Source organism: Osmerus eperlanus, chromosome 3, assembly GCF_963692335.1.
Source record: "Osmerus eperlanus chromosome 3, fOsmEpe2.1, whole genome shotgun sequence".
In the NCBI taxonomy this organism is placed as follows: domain Eukaryota; kingdom Metazoa; phylum Chordata; class Actinopteri; order Osmeriformes; family Osmeridae; genus Osmerus; species Osmerus eperlanus.
Window position 1 is genome coordinate 4,773,156 of NC_085020.1, and position 16,382 is coordinate 4,789,537.

The following is a 16,382-nucleotide window of genomic DNA, read 5'->3' on the forward strand; positions in this document are numbered from 1 at the left end:
GACTGGAACCTTACCAGGGTTAAAAACACCACCCCTCTGCCATCCATCCATCTGTGATATGATTGCCACACCACTAGAAGGGGGCGGGAGGGAGCTAGGTCAGGTGATCTGTCAGTTGGCAGAGTCCCGCTGGTCGAAAACGTACTCCATGGCGCCACACTCCTGGCTGATGACAGAGCTGTGGATAAGGCTGCTGGACAGAGACTTGGGCCTGAGGACCTGGCAGGTCAGGTAGGAGGGCTCCTCCAGTTCTGTGTGCGGCGGGGAACACTGGCCATCCGGCGGTCCGTAGGCACTGCTGTCCGAGCCCCCCTCCCTCCCCTGTCCGGGCTCCTTGCTGGGGGAGTCCAGGGGGGTGCTCATCTTGGTGGGGCTACTGGACACAGAAGGGCTCTCCTGCAGCGGTGGGCTGAGAGCACGCTGGGTTTTAAAGTAGGGCTTGACATTGGCCACGAGGATGGTACTGTCCCGCTGTTCTTTCCCAAACGTGCTGAGGGTTTTTCTGCCGCTGCGGTTGATGGTGCCATAAATCTCTGTCTCCACCATGGCCTCCATTCCCACAGGGATGAAAAGGTTGGTGCGATTATCGGCGCTGTCTGCTTGGCTTCCTACCCGTAACTTTGGCATCCAACAGCTGTCAGAATGTCCCAGTGCAAGACATTCATCTGTGCAGTGGACTGATTTGTCTTGCCCTACAAAAACAAAAAAGGAAAAAAAAAGAAAAAGAAAACCTGAAAGTTATTGGAGGACAATCGCATTAAAATGGGGACACAGCATTGAAAAAACAACAGAAACTAGAGAGGGTACAATTTTGGGGGAAATTGTAGGGTGTGCTTGCTTGCGTCGGTTGCACAGGGGTCTGTATATTTTATATAAAAATGCATAGGGCCTACTTATTATTTATAAAGATTACATAGATTTAAAAGCATCTTTTTTTTGCTGCTTATTTACAACTCAAAATACGAGTGAAGTGTAGAATGAAATATGATGTCTTCTCATTTCCCCTGCAAGAGGCAGCCTCATATCTGAATCAAAACGAATACATTTGGCAGACCGGTGTAAAAATGGACCTAATCTCTATGACTTAAACGTCCTTTTAAGTTTTCCCTTCTCGTGATATTTTCAGGCATTTAGCCTACTCATATTGCATTCATTCATTAATAAAGAACCCCCTTTGAAGATTATTCTACGACGTTACCGGCAGAAGATAGACTCGCGATTCAAACAGTACCATCTGCTAACTGAAAATATGCCCCCAAAAACGTAAATAAGCTTGACATTTATTTAGTGGAAAATCGCTCCTTCATAAAAAGCTCACTGGTAGCGATCATTGTCAGTAACAACGCAAAATGCGATATAGCCCTGTGTGGAGAAGCTGCCCCTGTACATTCTACTACAGTACAGTACTAGACTACTGCTGTGTTCGTCTTGGTAGCGATTGCGTTGGTTGAATTCGATTTAACGTTCCGTTGTACGGTTTAGGCTGAAATGAATTATTTTCATGAACAGATTGACAAAGTTTAGGCTGTGGCAATGAAGTTCAGGTTATTAGTCAGATAGTTTCACCTATTGAAAGACTTTTGGTTTAAGTAAGGGGAGTGCCGAACATGTTCTGTCGCCATTTGACTTCCTACAGCTGTGTCGATGTTTTTGTAGTGTCTCGCGTAGGCTACAGCGTTGCAGTGAGCAACACTGGTTTGAAACCACAGGTAATGATAATTTCACCCACAAATCATTTACTTGTAATGTAATGTCATAATAAATCCTACAACGAAAATGTATTTGTGAGGAATGTTTATTTTAATGATTGAAAACAGATGCATCATAGACCACTGTAGTATGTGTTGCCCGGGTAACAGAGGCTAATGTCATGCTAATGCCTCAGTGAAATAGTAGACTACCGTTTCCGAAAGTAGATGTGGGCCTACTTCCTTAATAATATCAGCTAATATTGTACATTACATTTTACAATTGTGTTTCACGTCACAAAGTAAAATAAGTAAATAGTTATCACCCTGGCCTCTTTGCTTGTGGCGTTTCTGCAGCTGCCTTGCAGTAAAGCTATAGTTAGCCTAGCTATCCCCCAAGTTAACAGATGCGAAACGAATGTTCTGCTACAGGTAGTCACGCGTGTTTTCGTGACGTTAGTGACGTAGTGACGTTAGTAACGTCAGTGACTGTGGCTAGCAAATTAGCCACCGTTAGCTTCACTTTTCGCCACAAAAACTTAATTTCCACTTAAACCATGCAACGGAACGTAAATAAAAATACAAGCAACTCAATCGCTACCAAGACGAAACTTTTGACACCTAGGTTGTCTATGTAGGCCAAATATTGACAAAGATTTAGGGGGGCAAAAACAAATAATAATAATAAATATATATGTGAGAGAACAAAGGTTGTGCTCTCGCCGAAGGCTTGAGCACACCCAATTACAAGGGAAATTTCCAAGACACAGTACCCCCTATGTTCCTCGCACATAGAAAAAGCATAAGAGAACGAATAAATATTTTCAAGGGGAATAATACTAACAATTCTAACCCAATACTAGGCCTGTCAGGACGTAGATCAAGAGAAAATATGCGATCGAGTTCAAAATGCATTTTAGATCAAAAGGCAGAACAAAACGACAACAGTTCGTTTTGGCAAAAAGGCAGCACAGATCCCACACATTACAATCAGTGGTCTTTGAAGGCATCCCCACCAAGGCTTACTAACCACAGATTACTGTTATGTTCCCTGCACATTTGTTTTTGTCTGCCTTTCATCTCATGTCAGGGAAAAACAGAATCTTTTAACATGCATACATATATAAAAGGGACCAGGACAACAAGCACAGCCTGAAGATGGAAAAAGGGAGAATTCATTTTCGAGGTAGCAAGCTATCACCGCAAAGAGACTAGCTGATGACAATGATGCAAAGAGAGGTTTGTTCTTAGAGGGTTCAGTGGAAGCACCACAGGGGTATAGATGTTCTGTCTGTGTGTACTGCAACTTGTATCCCTGCAGTAGGCTACTGACCTCCGGTTTACAGTGACTCTAAATAAATTCAAGTGACTACGGATGCAAAGAGGGGAAGCTTCTTCACCATTATGTCTCTTTTTTTTATCAACTTCCTTTAAAACAGGTTGCTACGTTTTATGCGCGGGTGCCCATTTTGGTGGGTGGAAGATGATGTCACAGTAAGACCTAATGACCACCCGACATCATGCTGATTCCTGCAAGCTGTCCAACCGTTGCCTTTGGCAACACTGGTGGTTCAGAGGAGCGCGCTGGCTTTATTTTTGCCATGTGCCTGTCTCATCCTGCGTAATGTTACTCTTCACGCTCACCTCAGAGTTCTAAGACTAATCATCTCTAATGGGCCTACAATTGCTGGGGTATGCCTTGTGGATACTTGTTAAAAGCCAGCAACACAAAGGACCCATTTACACGGATCACATGGCTGGGATTCGACAGGCAACTTTGAAGGGAAAAACACACTTCACAGAAGAAGAACCAGCCTGGTCATTATAAATAGAAACAGAGAAAAACCTAGCAACAGAGAAACCTACTGTGCACCTGGCTTCTCCAGCTCACAATAAATATTTAGCAAGGAAGCTATTGAGAGTCGCACAGGTGCATACATTACCTGTATCCAAAGCTGAGAGGAGACTGGAGGTTTAAATAAAAATATAGAACATAAAAGGCTAGTTAATCCACAGTTATGGCCTTTGTGCCACATCTGTTGGGGGTATAGGCCTCCACTGCTTTGCCTCGTTCGTGGAGAACTTTTGAAAAGGCGAGAGCGACAGCAAAATCTTTACTGGTTTTCGATAAAATACATGATCCTACTACTTGCTATGTCTGTGAATTGAATTCCATGTTTGTTTGAAAAGAGCTGAATAAGTCTACACTTCTGACATAGTAGTGTGTGTACTGCGTAACATAGTAGTGTGTGTACTGCGTAACATAGTAGTGTGTGTACTGCGTAACATAGTAGTGTGTGTACTGCGTAACATAGTAGTGTGTGTACTGCGTAACATAGTAGAGTGTGTACTGCGTAACATAGTAGTGTGTGTACTGCGTAACATAGTAGTGTGTGTACTGCGTAACATAGTAGTGTGTGTACTGCGTAACATAGTAGTGTGTGTACTGCGTAACATAGTAGTGTGTGTACTTCGTAACATAGTAGTGTGTACTGCAGTGCAGCAATAGAACCTTGTCATGGCGTGTAGGCTGACTTATCAGCAGGCTGTGGCACTATTTAATGACTGACTGACTGACCAACGCCCACGGCACTGAACTAAATGTGACCGCAAGCTTTGCTTTACAGCGTTTTTTACACCCAAAGAGAGTACACCAGGAACTGCATTAACACAACCTATTAATATGAAATGCATTGCCCTAGTTCTTCTTTGCATTTCTCTTATCTTACCAACGCAGGCCTATAAATTAATTGACATTCCAGTCAAGTGAGCATCTGTTCTGTGTGTGGATTTGGCTCTGCACGTACGAAACATCTTTTTCTATATCTCTCCATTTGATTGGCCTTTGAACAGGGTCTGGAGAATCAGATTCAGAAATATGTGCTCCAGAAAAAAGTGATTGAATTTACACCTCCCACAGGGGGAACTGTCGTTTTCCCAAGCCATATACACAGACACACACCCACAACCACACACACAAACAAACATATACACAGACCAACACTCCTCCCTCTGGCAACCACAAGATGTTCCCATCTCGGCCTTCCCTGAACATGCCACAAACAAACAGCTCATGGCAATGCAAATGGCGTAGAAAGCACAGCATAGGGAGCAAATGACCAGATCCAATCCATTCCAAGACACTCGTGTCTCATAGAGAAAAATGAGGGCCTGCACACTTCAGTCAAGCCCTCCATTTTCTTTTTCATTCATTTCAGGCAGGCTAACGCCAGTTTTGACACGCTTCAGCAGATGAAGCAGATCACATAGAAAACTACCTAAATAAACAAATCAGCTAAACAGGGGTTAAACGCCTGTGACTGGGGGTGCATGATATTTTAAAACTCGTCAATGTCTGTGTCATGGAAGTTGCAATATGGGCTTGCAACAAACTTTTGAAATAACTATAAAGTGAAACATTTCTATTTTTGCTTGCTTACCGTCTCAAATATTCTATCCACACAAAGCAACTGTTAACTGAGAAAATGTTTCAACAGACAAACTGGTAGCAGTCTGTCAGGTTTCACAAAAAGTACCTGGCTCTTAGTTCTGCAAGTGTCTGTCATGCTTTCTTTTCCCTGTCTTGTTATTCAAGACAGGCATGCTCCGAGTTCATATTCAAATAATGAAAAGATCAAATGAGACACCGACAGAGGTACACTTTGCCATGCATATGAGCTTGTTTGATGGCAAAAGCAGACAGAAGACGTTTGAACATTTTTCCTTCAGCCAATGGACCCTTTTATCCTCTTTAACTATCATCTACTTTCCACTCTGGTGCCTTCATGTCATCTTGGCAGCCGAGCTCTGGAATTCTGCAATGGCATGCTGCTACAATACCCTGCTGCCTAAAGAAGCTGAAATTATATTACTGTGGATTCAAACCTCTAAAATCTTGTTGAGGTATTAAGATTTCTGAAATCCCTTGTCAAATGTAGCAGGTGAAATATCTATCTATTTCCTTTCTCCATAGGGAGGTTAGTGCAGTAGTCCAAGTCAAAAAAAAATCAAACCACCTGTACCGTACAGCAACACGTACTGTAGGCCTTCAGAACATTTCATCTTAATGGAGTTAAAGAAAGAACAAGGAGTAATGCAAGAGTCAGTTAAGCATCTTCAAGATGTCAGCCAGCGAGAGCCTCCACTCACCCTGTTCGAGAGGCTGGCCATTAACTGCTGTTGCTTTCATCTTGAGGGCCTCCCTGGCAGACGTGTCGCAGTGTGAGCCTTTATTAGTATCCTGGTCACTATCAGCCTGGTCACTATCACCATGGCCACTGTCTCGGAGGCTTGCTCGCTCTGCATCCTTAAATGTGGAGCTGCTGCAGAACGGACAGAGAGATAGATAGAGAGAGAGAGAGAGAGAGAGAGAGAGAGAGAGAGAGAGAGAGAGAGAGAGAGAGAGAGAGAGAGAGAGAGAGAGAGAGAGAGAGAGAGAGAGAGAGAGAGAGAGAGAGAGAGAGAGAGAGAGAGAGAGAGAGAGAGAGAGAGAAAAAAACTGAACTCACCGGCGTGTCTCTATCTGAATGGTCCCAGTTGACGACCCTGCCTTGATGGGTTGATGTAGACAATATAAATGAAATGGTCAGTATGTAATCAATTGTTACTGCCCTTACCTTGGAACAAAAGGCTGCCTGCTGCCTACATAATTGGGCTCGGAGGGAAAATTATCTGTCTGAAAACGAAAGATAGATAGATAGATACGTATATACATAGAGAGAGAGAGAGATATATATAGATACAGACAAAGAGAGAGAGGGGGGAAAAAACGTTAAATTATGCCTCTCGTGTTTCTCTGCAAACTGTGTAACGTGATATTCAATCACACACACCAAATCCATGTCTCGGCCTTCTTTTTTTAGTTCTTTACATTTTCACTCGCTTGGAACACATGAAACCTGTTAATAAAACATATTTATGAGTGAGGGAGCAGCTGCAAACACAAGGGGCCTGATGAGGACAAATTTCCTGCATGTCCATATGTGCTTCCTTGGCAAGCCATAAGCATAATGCATCAGCCACTGTCATCTGCATCTTTTTTCCGCTCATCCTGAAGATAACGTGTTTGTCTTGATCACACCCACATGCCCTAGCAACTGGTGACAACATCAAGCCCTGGTATCTGTGTTCATCATCATCTCCAAATGAGATTGTCTCTGAGGCTGTCCTAGATATTTACATCATTTACTACCCCCCCCCCCCAAAAGAAAATAATGCTGTACTTAATAACACTACAAGCCCTGCCGGTCAATTTAATATGCTGGCCTGTATAAGAAACCCTGTCAGCTTCACAAGACAGGGCTGGACCCTGTTAATTGTGCAAGCTTGCCAATACTGGATTTAGATTGTGTAGAACTGGCCCATGTTTGTAGAGGGCAAGAAGAGGGATTGTAAGGTTATGCTGTGTGCATCTAGCTGTCTGGCACACGATAGTTCACTAATGTGATCAGACAAGCTGCTCAAACACCTGTCCAATCTCACATTTTGGACAAGGCTTGGTTTCTGCTCTGTAGCAGTGGATCTGGCCCGGGCACAGCAGTCTTGTCCAAGACTCACTTGGTTCGCATGTGCAACTGAAAGGCCTTTTTGATTATTTGGACCACCTGTAAGGTCTTGCTAAAAGTCATTCATAATAGGCCAATTTCAAAACACTTATTTCTCGGCGGGGAGAGTGGCAGCAAATATATTTATATTTTTCAGGCACTGAAATGAACAATGACAGACACATGTCTTTTTTATATATCTCAAATTAAAAATACATGCCGGTGATATTTAGTCATTTTTAGTCATTTAGCAGACGCTCTTATCCAGAGCGAGCATGATATATCATGCTGTATTGCGAAAGTATATTATACACTGCCCAGAAAAGAAAAGGAAAATGTGATAAGGAGGATGTCAGATTGCGTGGTGCCAGAGTATTGATTTCTAGAATTATATCAGCCGAGAGAGTGCAGAGAGGACAGAGACAAGGTGCAGAATAAAAGCCAAATAAAGCAAACAGTCACCTGTATCACTGACATCCTGTTCCCTGGAGTTTCTGTGCTGAGTCCAGCAAAGCTCGAGTGGCATCCAGCCCGAGGGACAGTCAAGCTGTTTGGGGTGGTCTTCAAGTACAGGACCTCAGATCTGGGCAGAGTGAGGGGCAAGGGGCTCTGGTAATCAAAGCAGATGGGCGAGGTGATGAGGGAGGGACTGCTCACCACGTTCATCCTGCTCAACGAGTCCCTCTCCTCCATCTCGCTCTGCACCAGCATGATGTCACTCTTGTTGATCCTCTTCTTCTTCCCCTTGCCCATCGGAGGGTTGGCGAACTCTGCCGTGCGGCAGTTGTAATTCCCGGCCTCCTTATCCTGATGTTTGGACTTGACGGCGATGGCGGTCATGACGGCCAGCAGCATGACAGAGATGATGCACAGGGTAACTATGAGGGGCAGGGACACGTCCCATGGTTGTGGCTCCCTGATGGCACCTGAGTCCCCTGCTGCTATGGCTCCCGGGTTGGCCCTAATGATCAACTTAGCCACAGCAGACAGGGGAGGCTTGCCATGGTCTGTTACCTTCACAACCAGCTCCACCAAGGTGGTCACCGCCTCCCACACTGGGTTGATTGTTCGGATCTCCCCAGACACGGGGTCAATCTCAAACAGGTTATCCTCGTTGCCCTCCCAGATCTCGTAGGTCAGGCGACCGCTCTCCCCGTGGTCGTGGTCCATGGCTTTGACCGTGGTCACGATGTAGCCCATGCCCACGTTTCGGGGGACAACGATTTCAGCCGTGTCGTTTTGAAGGAGGGGTAGTGTGATTACTGGGAGATTGTCGTTGACGTCTAGGACACTGACCCTGACTGTGGCGGTGCTCTCCATGTGAGGAGACCCTGCATCTTTAGCTTGAACTTTGAACTCAAAGAACTTCGTTTGCTCGTAGTTGAAAGATCTCGAGGCGTATATGGCTCCATTGGTAGGATTGACGGACACATAGGTATAGACTGACACATCCCCAATATGTGAAGGCAAGATGGAATAAGACACGGTTCCATTTCTACCTATGTCGGGATCATGAGCCAGAACAGAACCTAAATACTCCCCTGGGATGTTGTTCTCTGGCACCTGAAGCACATATACTGTCTTGGTAAAACGAGGTGCATTGTCATTTTCATCCAATATTTTGACCGTAAAGGATTTTGTGTAATTTAAGGAAGGTATTCCATTGTCCCTGGCCACTATTGTAATGTTATATTCATCTTTCATTTCCCTGTCCAGCGGTCTATCAGTTAGAAGAGTGTAAAAATTATCATTGTTTTCTTGCAATCTGAAGGGTACATTTCCCAGCACTCTGCACTGGAGTTGACCATTCCTCCCAGAGTCTTTGTCTGTGACTCTCACCAGAGCAATGACAGATTCTGGAGGGGCTGCTTCGCTGATGGCTCCCTGACGGACAGACACAAAACTTATAATTGGCCAGTTATCATTCTTGTCTAGTACTTTGACAGTGATTTTACAATGGCCAGGAATGGGGTTTGGCCCGAGGTCCTTAGCCTGCACATCAAATTCAATAATTGGGTTCTCCTCATAGTCTATTTCTCCTTGAATCTTTATGACACCAGTGTTGGGGTCAATGGAGAACAACTCCTGCATTCGCTCTGATGCATACCCACTGAAGGAATAGACCACCTGCCCATTGCTGCCTTCGTCTTGGTCTGTTGCATTTAAATCTATCAATATTTTTCCAGGTGGTGAGTTTTCAGGGATCTCCAGGACATAGGAGGGTTTTTCAAAGACTGGGCTGTTATCATTTGAATCAGTAACTCTCACATTTATTTGCATGGACCCTGATCTTGGATATTCCCCTCCATCAATAGCTGTCAAAAGGAGTGTGTGATGACTCTGGTCCTCCCTGTCTAATGGTCTCTGAACGACGAGTTCTGGATATATAGTCCCATCTCCTCTAATTTTCAAATCCAAAGAAAATGTATTGTAATCATCTCTTGTGACCTGATAAGTCTTAATCCCGTTTTCCCCAGAATCTGAGTCGTGCGCAATTGTTAGGGGAAATCGCGTGCCAGCTGCTGCATTTTCTGAAATATCAATATTGATGTGATCTGAAGGAAAACTTGGTGAATTGTCGTTGATGTCCTCTATATCAATCTTGATCATGCATATTTCCTTGTCGTTGGCAAACACTTCCATAGAGAGCTGACATTTGGGGTTGCGCCTGCACAATGTCTCCCTGTCAATCCGTTGTTTAGTGAAGAGCAGCCCACTCTCCGGGTCCACATCTACCAGATGTGGAGCGGAATTCTCCAATATCCTAAAGTTTGATTTTTTCCCCCTTTCCATCGGTCCATATCCGGCATCCTTGGCTATGTTACCTATTACAGTGCCAGGTCCTTGCTCTTCCGGGACAGAATAATTTAGATTTTTCAATGTCAGGGCTTTAGCCCACAAGAAAAGGAAAAATATGACAGAAAGACGCATCCCTTTAGCCTACTAAATATGCGGGTGTAAAAAATCCCCCTTTAACTTCCAACCTGTTGATTTCTTCAGCGAACCAGTAAGACTACAATAACACTAGACAGGTGGTTTGTATGCAGAGCGACGGATGGGTTATTTAATCGATTTCCTATAAGTCAATCCTTTCTCGTTTTATGCTGTCCTTCTAACCTCCCTCACATGACTATCAGCTAAAATGATGAACTCTTTCTGTAAACAACGATGAACGCCCAAAGACATCATGCGCATTGAGACAATACAATTTTTAACATATCATTTTCCTGTCTGGTAAATAAAACATTCCGATTTTAAAGCGTGCATGGTTTGCCCCTGTTGCGATATTACACGCGTTTTAAAATCACCCCTCTATGGTGAAGGTTAGACAGTACAAAAGCGCAATGCCCCCATGCGACATCTATACCTACAGTACACGGACATACCCGTTCCTGCAGCAAAAAAAGCGGTTTAGACTATGCTGGTCACATCACAATTTACTTTTACTCTAGCGACACACTGTTGCATCTAGATTTTATAAAGGTACTCGTAGCTTCAAGAACTGAGCCATAAAGGAACGCATATAACGTTTAGTCGGGACAAGGTCTATATCCCCTGTCATTCAAGAGCATCTGGAGAGCGACGGCGACTTTTGCCCGATAATTGTTCTATAATCAGTCCAGTAATCCCGTAATCCAGTCCAGTTGGACCTAGTGTGCTTTTGCATCCTGCATCAGGAATAAAAAATATCAGCACTGTCTTCTCTGCTTAACGCCGAATAAATCCAAAACGTCCGATGAAGGTGGATGTGCCGATATTTTTGATATGATCAAAATGAAACGTTTTCCTTTTTCAATTCTCCGGTCACGTCAACTGTTGAAAACCGCTCTCATGGCACAGAAATCTTCACTATAATCCTCACGACGCCCTGTAGTCTACTCTGACTTCAGTTTATCTCTTGGTGCATTTAACATTGTTTCTGATCGTCTTCCAGCCAATGAGTGTAACAGTGACAGATCTTGCCTTTGGGGTTTTCTCCAATAGGTCTGGCAAGATCGCATTGAAGGAGGGCTGTTCTAGTGATACGTGATTCAGTTACTGATGTGCGCGCCCTAAGCAGAGTTTAGAAATGAAAACGTGCTCGCGGATGTTCTACATCTGGACGCGAAAATGTGATTATAGAATGGATTGAAATGTGGCATAAAAAATATAACGAAGCTTACTGGTCCAACCAGTTTGTGTTTCATCAGAGCGGTTATACCAGAAAAAGCAGATTGAGAGCAGCCCTGTTGAATGTGAAAGGGGTTAAACCAGAGGTAGCCTAAACTCTGCCCCTTCCCATCATTTACTTTGCCTTTTGACCTTAGAATCCACTTTGAATGCAATTATGAAATTACATCCTTCATGTAATTAATTGAGTTATGTATGGCTTACATATCCATTCATTAGTTAACATAATAATTTTTAAACCCAAAACAGGCTAAATACTCTATAAATACTCTAAAAGATATGTAGAAGAAACAGTATTTAAGAAGCTTGAGGGTAGCTTGAGGGTAGGATACTGTTGAAAATCTACTCTGTTAGATAATATTGTAGAACATATTCCATGAGCACGTAAAATATTCAATCTATTCCATAACGTATATGTCCGACATGTTGTCCCTCCTCTTCTTGCTTTTCAAAGTTAACTTTTATATCCGTAGTTCATATCAGAGATTGAAGAGATGGACTGATATTTAAACCACTCAGCGTTTCAATCATTTGACATTTACATTCCAATTCCCACCTGACCAGATCAGTGCAGCTCCAGTCTCCTTGGTAATACAGGTGTGCTTGAGGATATTCGGATGGGCGTTTGTGTCAACATAAGGGCAAGATCAGGGTGGCTTGGTTCATCATTAAATTTCATGTCGCCCCGACTGTAAATCAACCTTGAGCTGTCCCCGGGTTCATTTATACTGTCTGGAACATGGCTGCTTTCCTCCTCTGGGCGCATCAACTTTGCCTGGCCAGGGTGCAGCCTGCATAAATTGGCCATTTCTGCAGGTGAGAGATAAGGGCAACAAAGGAAAACTCTAATTATCATTCAGTCAGTTGAAATGCTGGTAAAGGAGGGCTATTGACTGTACTGTTTGCAATGACAGTTATCCTTTTGTATCATGTTGGCTCTCTGGGTGGATTTGAGCTTCACATCATGTGTTAAGATCCAGCATATGTGGTTAATTCCTTTAGTCTTTGTTGAAGTGTGAAAAGAACACCCACAAAGACAAGTGGACCATATTTACATCTTTAATACACTTTTAGCTGGGTCTGCTAGTGTGGTACCATGGTACAGGTACCTGGGGATGAATCAATCGTTTCATGGCAAATAGATTTCCAGTTAAAAACATATCATCATACAACCATTTATATCATGGGTGCTGTCTTCATCTAAAAGCAGGAATCACAACACATAAACAATTAACCGGCAACCCATGTTAGAGCCTGAATACAAAAGCTATTTTTAAAGGTTCACTTTGCACCCTGCATGAGCACAATGAGAAGTGAGATTGAGTTGTTAATCACAGTGGGTTTATGTCGCAACAAGCAACACAGAGTCCTCACGACCACACACAAGCCACAACCAACCACTTTTAAAAAACTGACAAGTGATTTGTTATGGATGATTAAAAGACCATCAAAGAATACAGCCCTGGAGATTTGATCCATGCGGTGTAATGAACATGTAGCCATCGAGGAAACTAAGCACATGGACACAAGGCACTGGCTACTGTATACCAAAGCTCCTAGAGTTAAACAGACAAAGCTGACCTTCACCCCTGCAAGTTCTCCTTATAAATCCTGCTGCCTAGGATAACCTAAGCCTTCCTGACAGCAGCCTATGGACAGGCACGCCCCTGGGGGCTGGCTCACTGTTTATCATGGTCAATGTGCCCTCGGAGATCTAGCGCAATTATACGCTCCAGACATTTTAAATTACCTGCTCATCAATCAATTCTTATAAGGGAAAACAAGTGTGAAGTGCAGAGACACAAGCACATTTGCACTGACTTTGCTCTCTAACAAGCTCCATAAAAATACCCGAAACACCTATGTAATGCAACAGTCACTATTGTCTAATTAGGGAGCGAGGTTTCTGCTGCCACAGAGTGGATACAAATGAATACAATAAGATGTGAACATTCTCCAGTCTGCATTCCCATTTACCTTTTACCACTTCTTGGTCCACATAACACCTCTGTACAAATGTATGAAACCTCACTTGGTAATGTAATACAGGAGCTGTGCAATGAAACAGGACACAACACAGCAGCCCTGTAACAAACAGCTTTGTTCCACTGTCCTTGACTCAAAATGGAAAATATGGTAGAGAGGCATGGCCTACAAGAGACTTTTCTGTTTTCTCTTTGAAGAGGCTTCAGTGTAGAGGAGGCTTATTATGTGCGCAAGACCCATGCGTTGCCAACATAAATTTAACATGTGCGCTACTTCACTTCTCTGTCTGTGCCTGTGTATCACAGAGCAGAAACTAGCACACTGATATTCATCCTCAGGAGGGTTGTGTCAGAGGCTTTGTCTCTTAGCTCAAGTGTCCCACATACAGTGTCGAAGTGAATAGGTGGGATGCAGCAGTCTCTGGGCCGGCTCTGAAGCAGCAGGTTTGAAAAAGTAGATCCCTCGAGACACGATTCAAGGTTTTGGAGAGCTTGAGAGGAGAATAACGTGGATTTTATTTCAAAGAAAAATAATGGAGGTTACATTGTTTGATGTAACAATCCTGATCATGGAATCGGGGGCTGAATGTGAATATCTGTCTATGTTTAAGTAGTATTGCTGCACTTGAAAAAGACTCTTATATTTTAGGACAGCCGTGCGATTCTTCAGACAGAATGAAATTCAGTTATCTGAAACTGCAATGGTGATACCAGCTGACTAAAGGCAATAACACTTGAATGTGATGGATTGGTGCGTTGGTGCTATCTTCTCCTTGTGTTTTGTTGTGATGAGTGAACACAAGGTCATAGTGAAGTTTATCCTTTGGTATCACCTGCCAGTCTAGCCAGGAGTGATGTTCACTCAAGGTGACATCCACCTTTCTCTCTGTTCTCTGCATGTCACTCCATAATATCTATTTCCTGGAGGCTCAAATTTACAACTTGTCCTTTGACAGTAAATGGACACATTTGTCTTAACATTCAGCTTCCATGTATATTAGGACCTTGCCTGCTCCACCCTCTCCATTGTAAATAGAATCATACCAACTAACAAGAAGAACTTGTGATAAATGATACGTTCAAAAACTGATATTACAATTTTCTAACCAACTGTTCAGTGTTTATTAATGTAAATGTCATTAAGAGAGCTAAGAACAGAGTAGATGTACCACTTATATTATGATGTACCTTATGATGGTAGTCTGTGGCTTATGTTTGCCCCTCGCAGACAGCTCTGTTCCTCAGCTCCTAAAAAACTTTTTAGTGTAGAGCTTGGGCCATTAAATATAGACACAATGTTCCTCTATATCATTCAACGCATAACACTAAATAGTAGCATTGTACTTAAAACGTGTTTTAGCTAAACGAACATCACATATGCAAGCACATTCTTTAAAAACCTTTAAGTAAAATATTGCCCTCTTGCAGCTTCAAACAGGTGAACAGAGTATAACTTCACAGTCGTTGGCAGGCTTGATTGAAATGCTAACCTTGTTGATGAAACCAGGGAAATTTCCTGAAAGGAAGTCAATGCTGGTGCATTTCATGTCTAATTGCAGATGAGACGACAAATTAACATGCCAGACAGTAGTAGTAAAGAGCAAGGCAGTGTCACCGTGGTTTATACTTATTAACAGGAAGATGGTATTCCAAGGCTGCTGTTTGCATAATTTATTCCATTGCAAATTATAGCAAACAGTGTACTACTGTCAAAGGAGGGGGGTTCTTTAACTGTTTTATTAACAAACACAGTTCATGCTGGTAAAGTGGAAGATACCCATGCCACATAGTAAGGTGTGAATAACACAAACTGCATATCTAACCTCTAATTAGTCTTATATTGTACTGTAAAGTCACAAGGAACTAATTTACAAATGTGATAGCAACATGAAGGACGAGGGAGGTGGCCCGGAGAGAAAACCAAACTGTCACTAGTGCCCAGGTAGAGCAACATCCCTAATGTTGTTGTCGCCGAGGCACTTCCATTACTAAGAGGCAAACGCACACTGTTAATAACTTCAGGGAACCTGATAAACAAAACATGCTGAATAATTACACAACCGAGTCAATTACACTGATTGATGGAACATATTAGCTGTGATCTGTTTGTCCATGTGGAAGGCAATGAAATGGCATCTCGACCGTGTTTTCATTTGACAGCTGTCGATGTGACGTCCCACACGACATAATGAGACACTATCCCTGCTCAGCAGCACAGAGACAACTGGTGCAGATTCATCACCGCTGTCCCATGACTGCAGTTCTCCCACAGTGTTGACATGGTCTACAGAAAAGGAACTGCAGGCATTGACGTGTGCTACCCTCGACAGATGAGTCTGTGGTGCCTTCTATGTGCTTGTGCCATGTTTCCCGTGTGGGATTGCAGTGCGTTGGAAGCAGAAGCGAAGGTTTGTTACAAAGGTGAGAAAAGGCAGACAGCAATCAATGTGACCTTTGACTATGGAAAAGAATGATGCATATGTAAGAATGCTGTCAAGCTGTACTACGATACATTTGATTACAGTGGGTTGAATGCATTGTAGAGGAAGGGAGGCATTAGGAGAAAAATAACTTTTGGGTTCATCTATTGAAAATCAAGTGAATTGGTGCGTGTTAAGTTGGGCTGTCTACCTCAAGAGAGAAAAACGCATGTCCGGAAGTGCTTCATTAAAGTGTCTCCTATGCGACAACGTTATGTTTAGCCATCAAATAAATACCTGTGAAGGTCACCATTGGTTTCATTAAGCCTGATCAGCACTCATTCAGCACTCATTCACTCTTCAGCTGCCTCCTCTTCTCCTCCTTTATTTGTTTATGGATTTGTTTATTTCGCATACTCAATAGCAGAGGCAGGGGAACTGATTGACAGGGGGCACACTGAATTTTTACTGGATATTGTTCTTGTTCTTTTTTTCTTTGGCAAGACCTTCACATACTGTAGGTTCCATAGCCTGATGTTTCCCCCTAGTGGTGTCATTTGCAATCCAACAGAGGGT

General features: G+C 43.1%; 1 protein-coding gene across 1 annotated transcript; it reads right to left on the minus strand.

Moving 5' to 3' along the window:
* On the minus strand, positions 1-11,199 carry LOC134017251 (protocadherin-17-like). The gene is made up of 4 exons (XM_062456682.1): positions 7,694-11,199; positions 6,305-6,363; positions 5,838-6,010; positions 1-692 (listed from the first exon to the last, which is right to left on the minus strand). Exons 1-4 carry the CDS (start codon positions 10,160-10,162, stop codon positions 112-114), a joined length of 3,282 nt encoding a protein of 1,093 aa, XP_062312666.1. The 5' UTR covers positions 10,163-11,199; the 3' UTR covers positions 1-111.
* Positions 11,200-16,382: the final 5,183 nt, after the last annotated feature.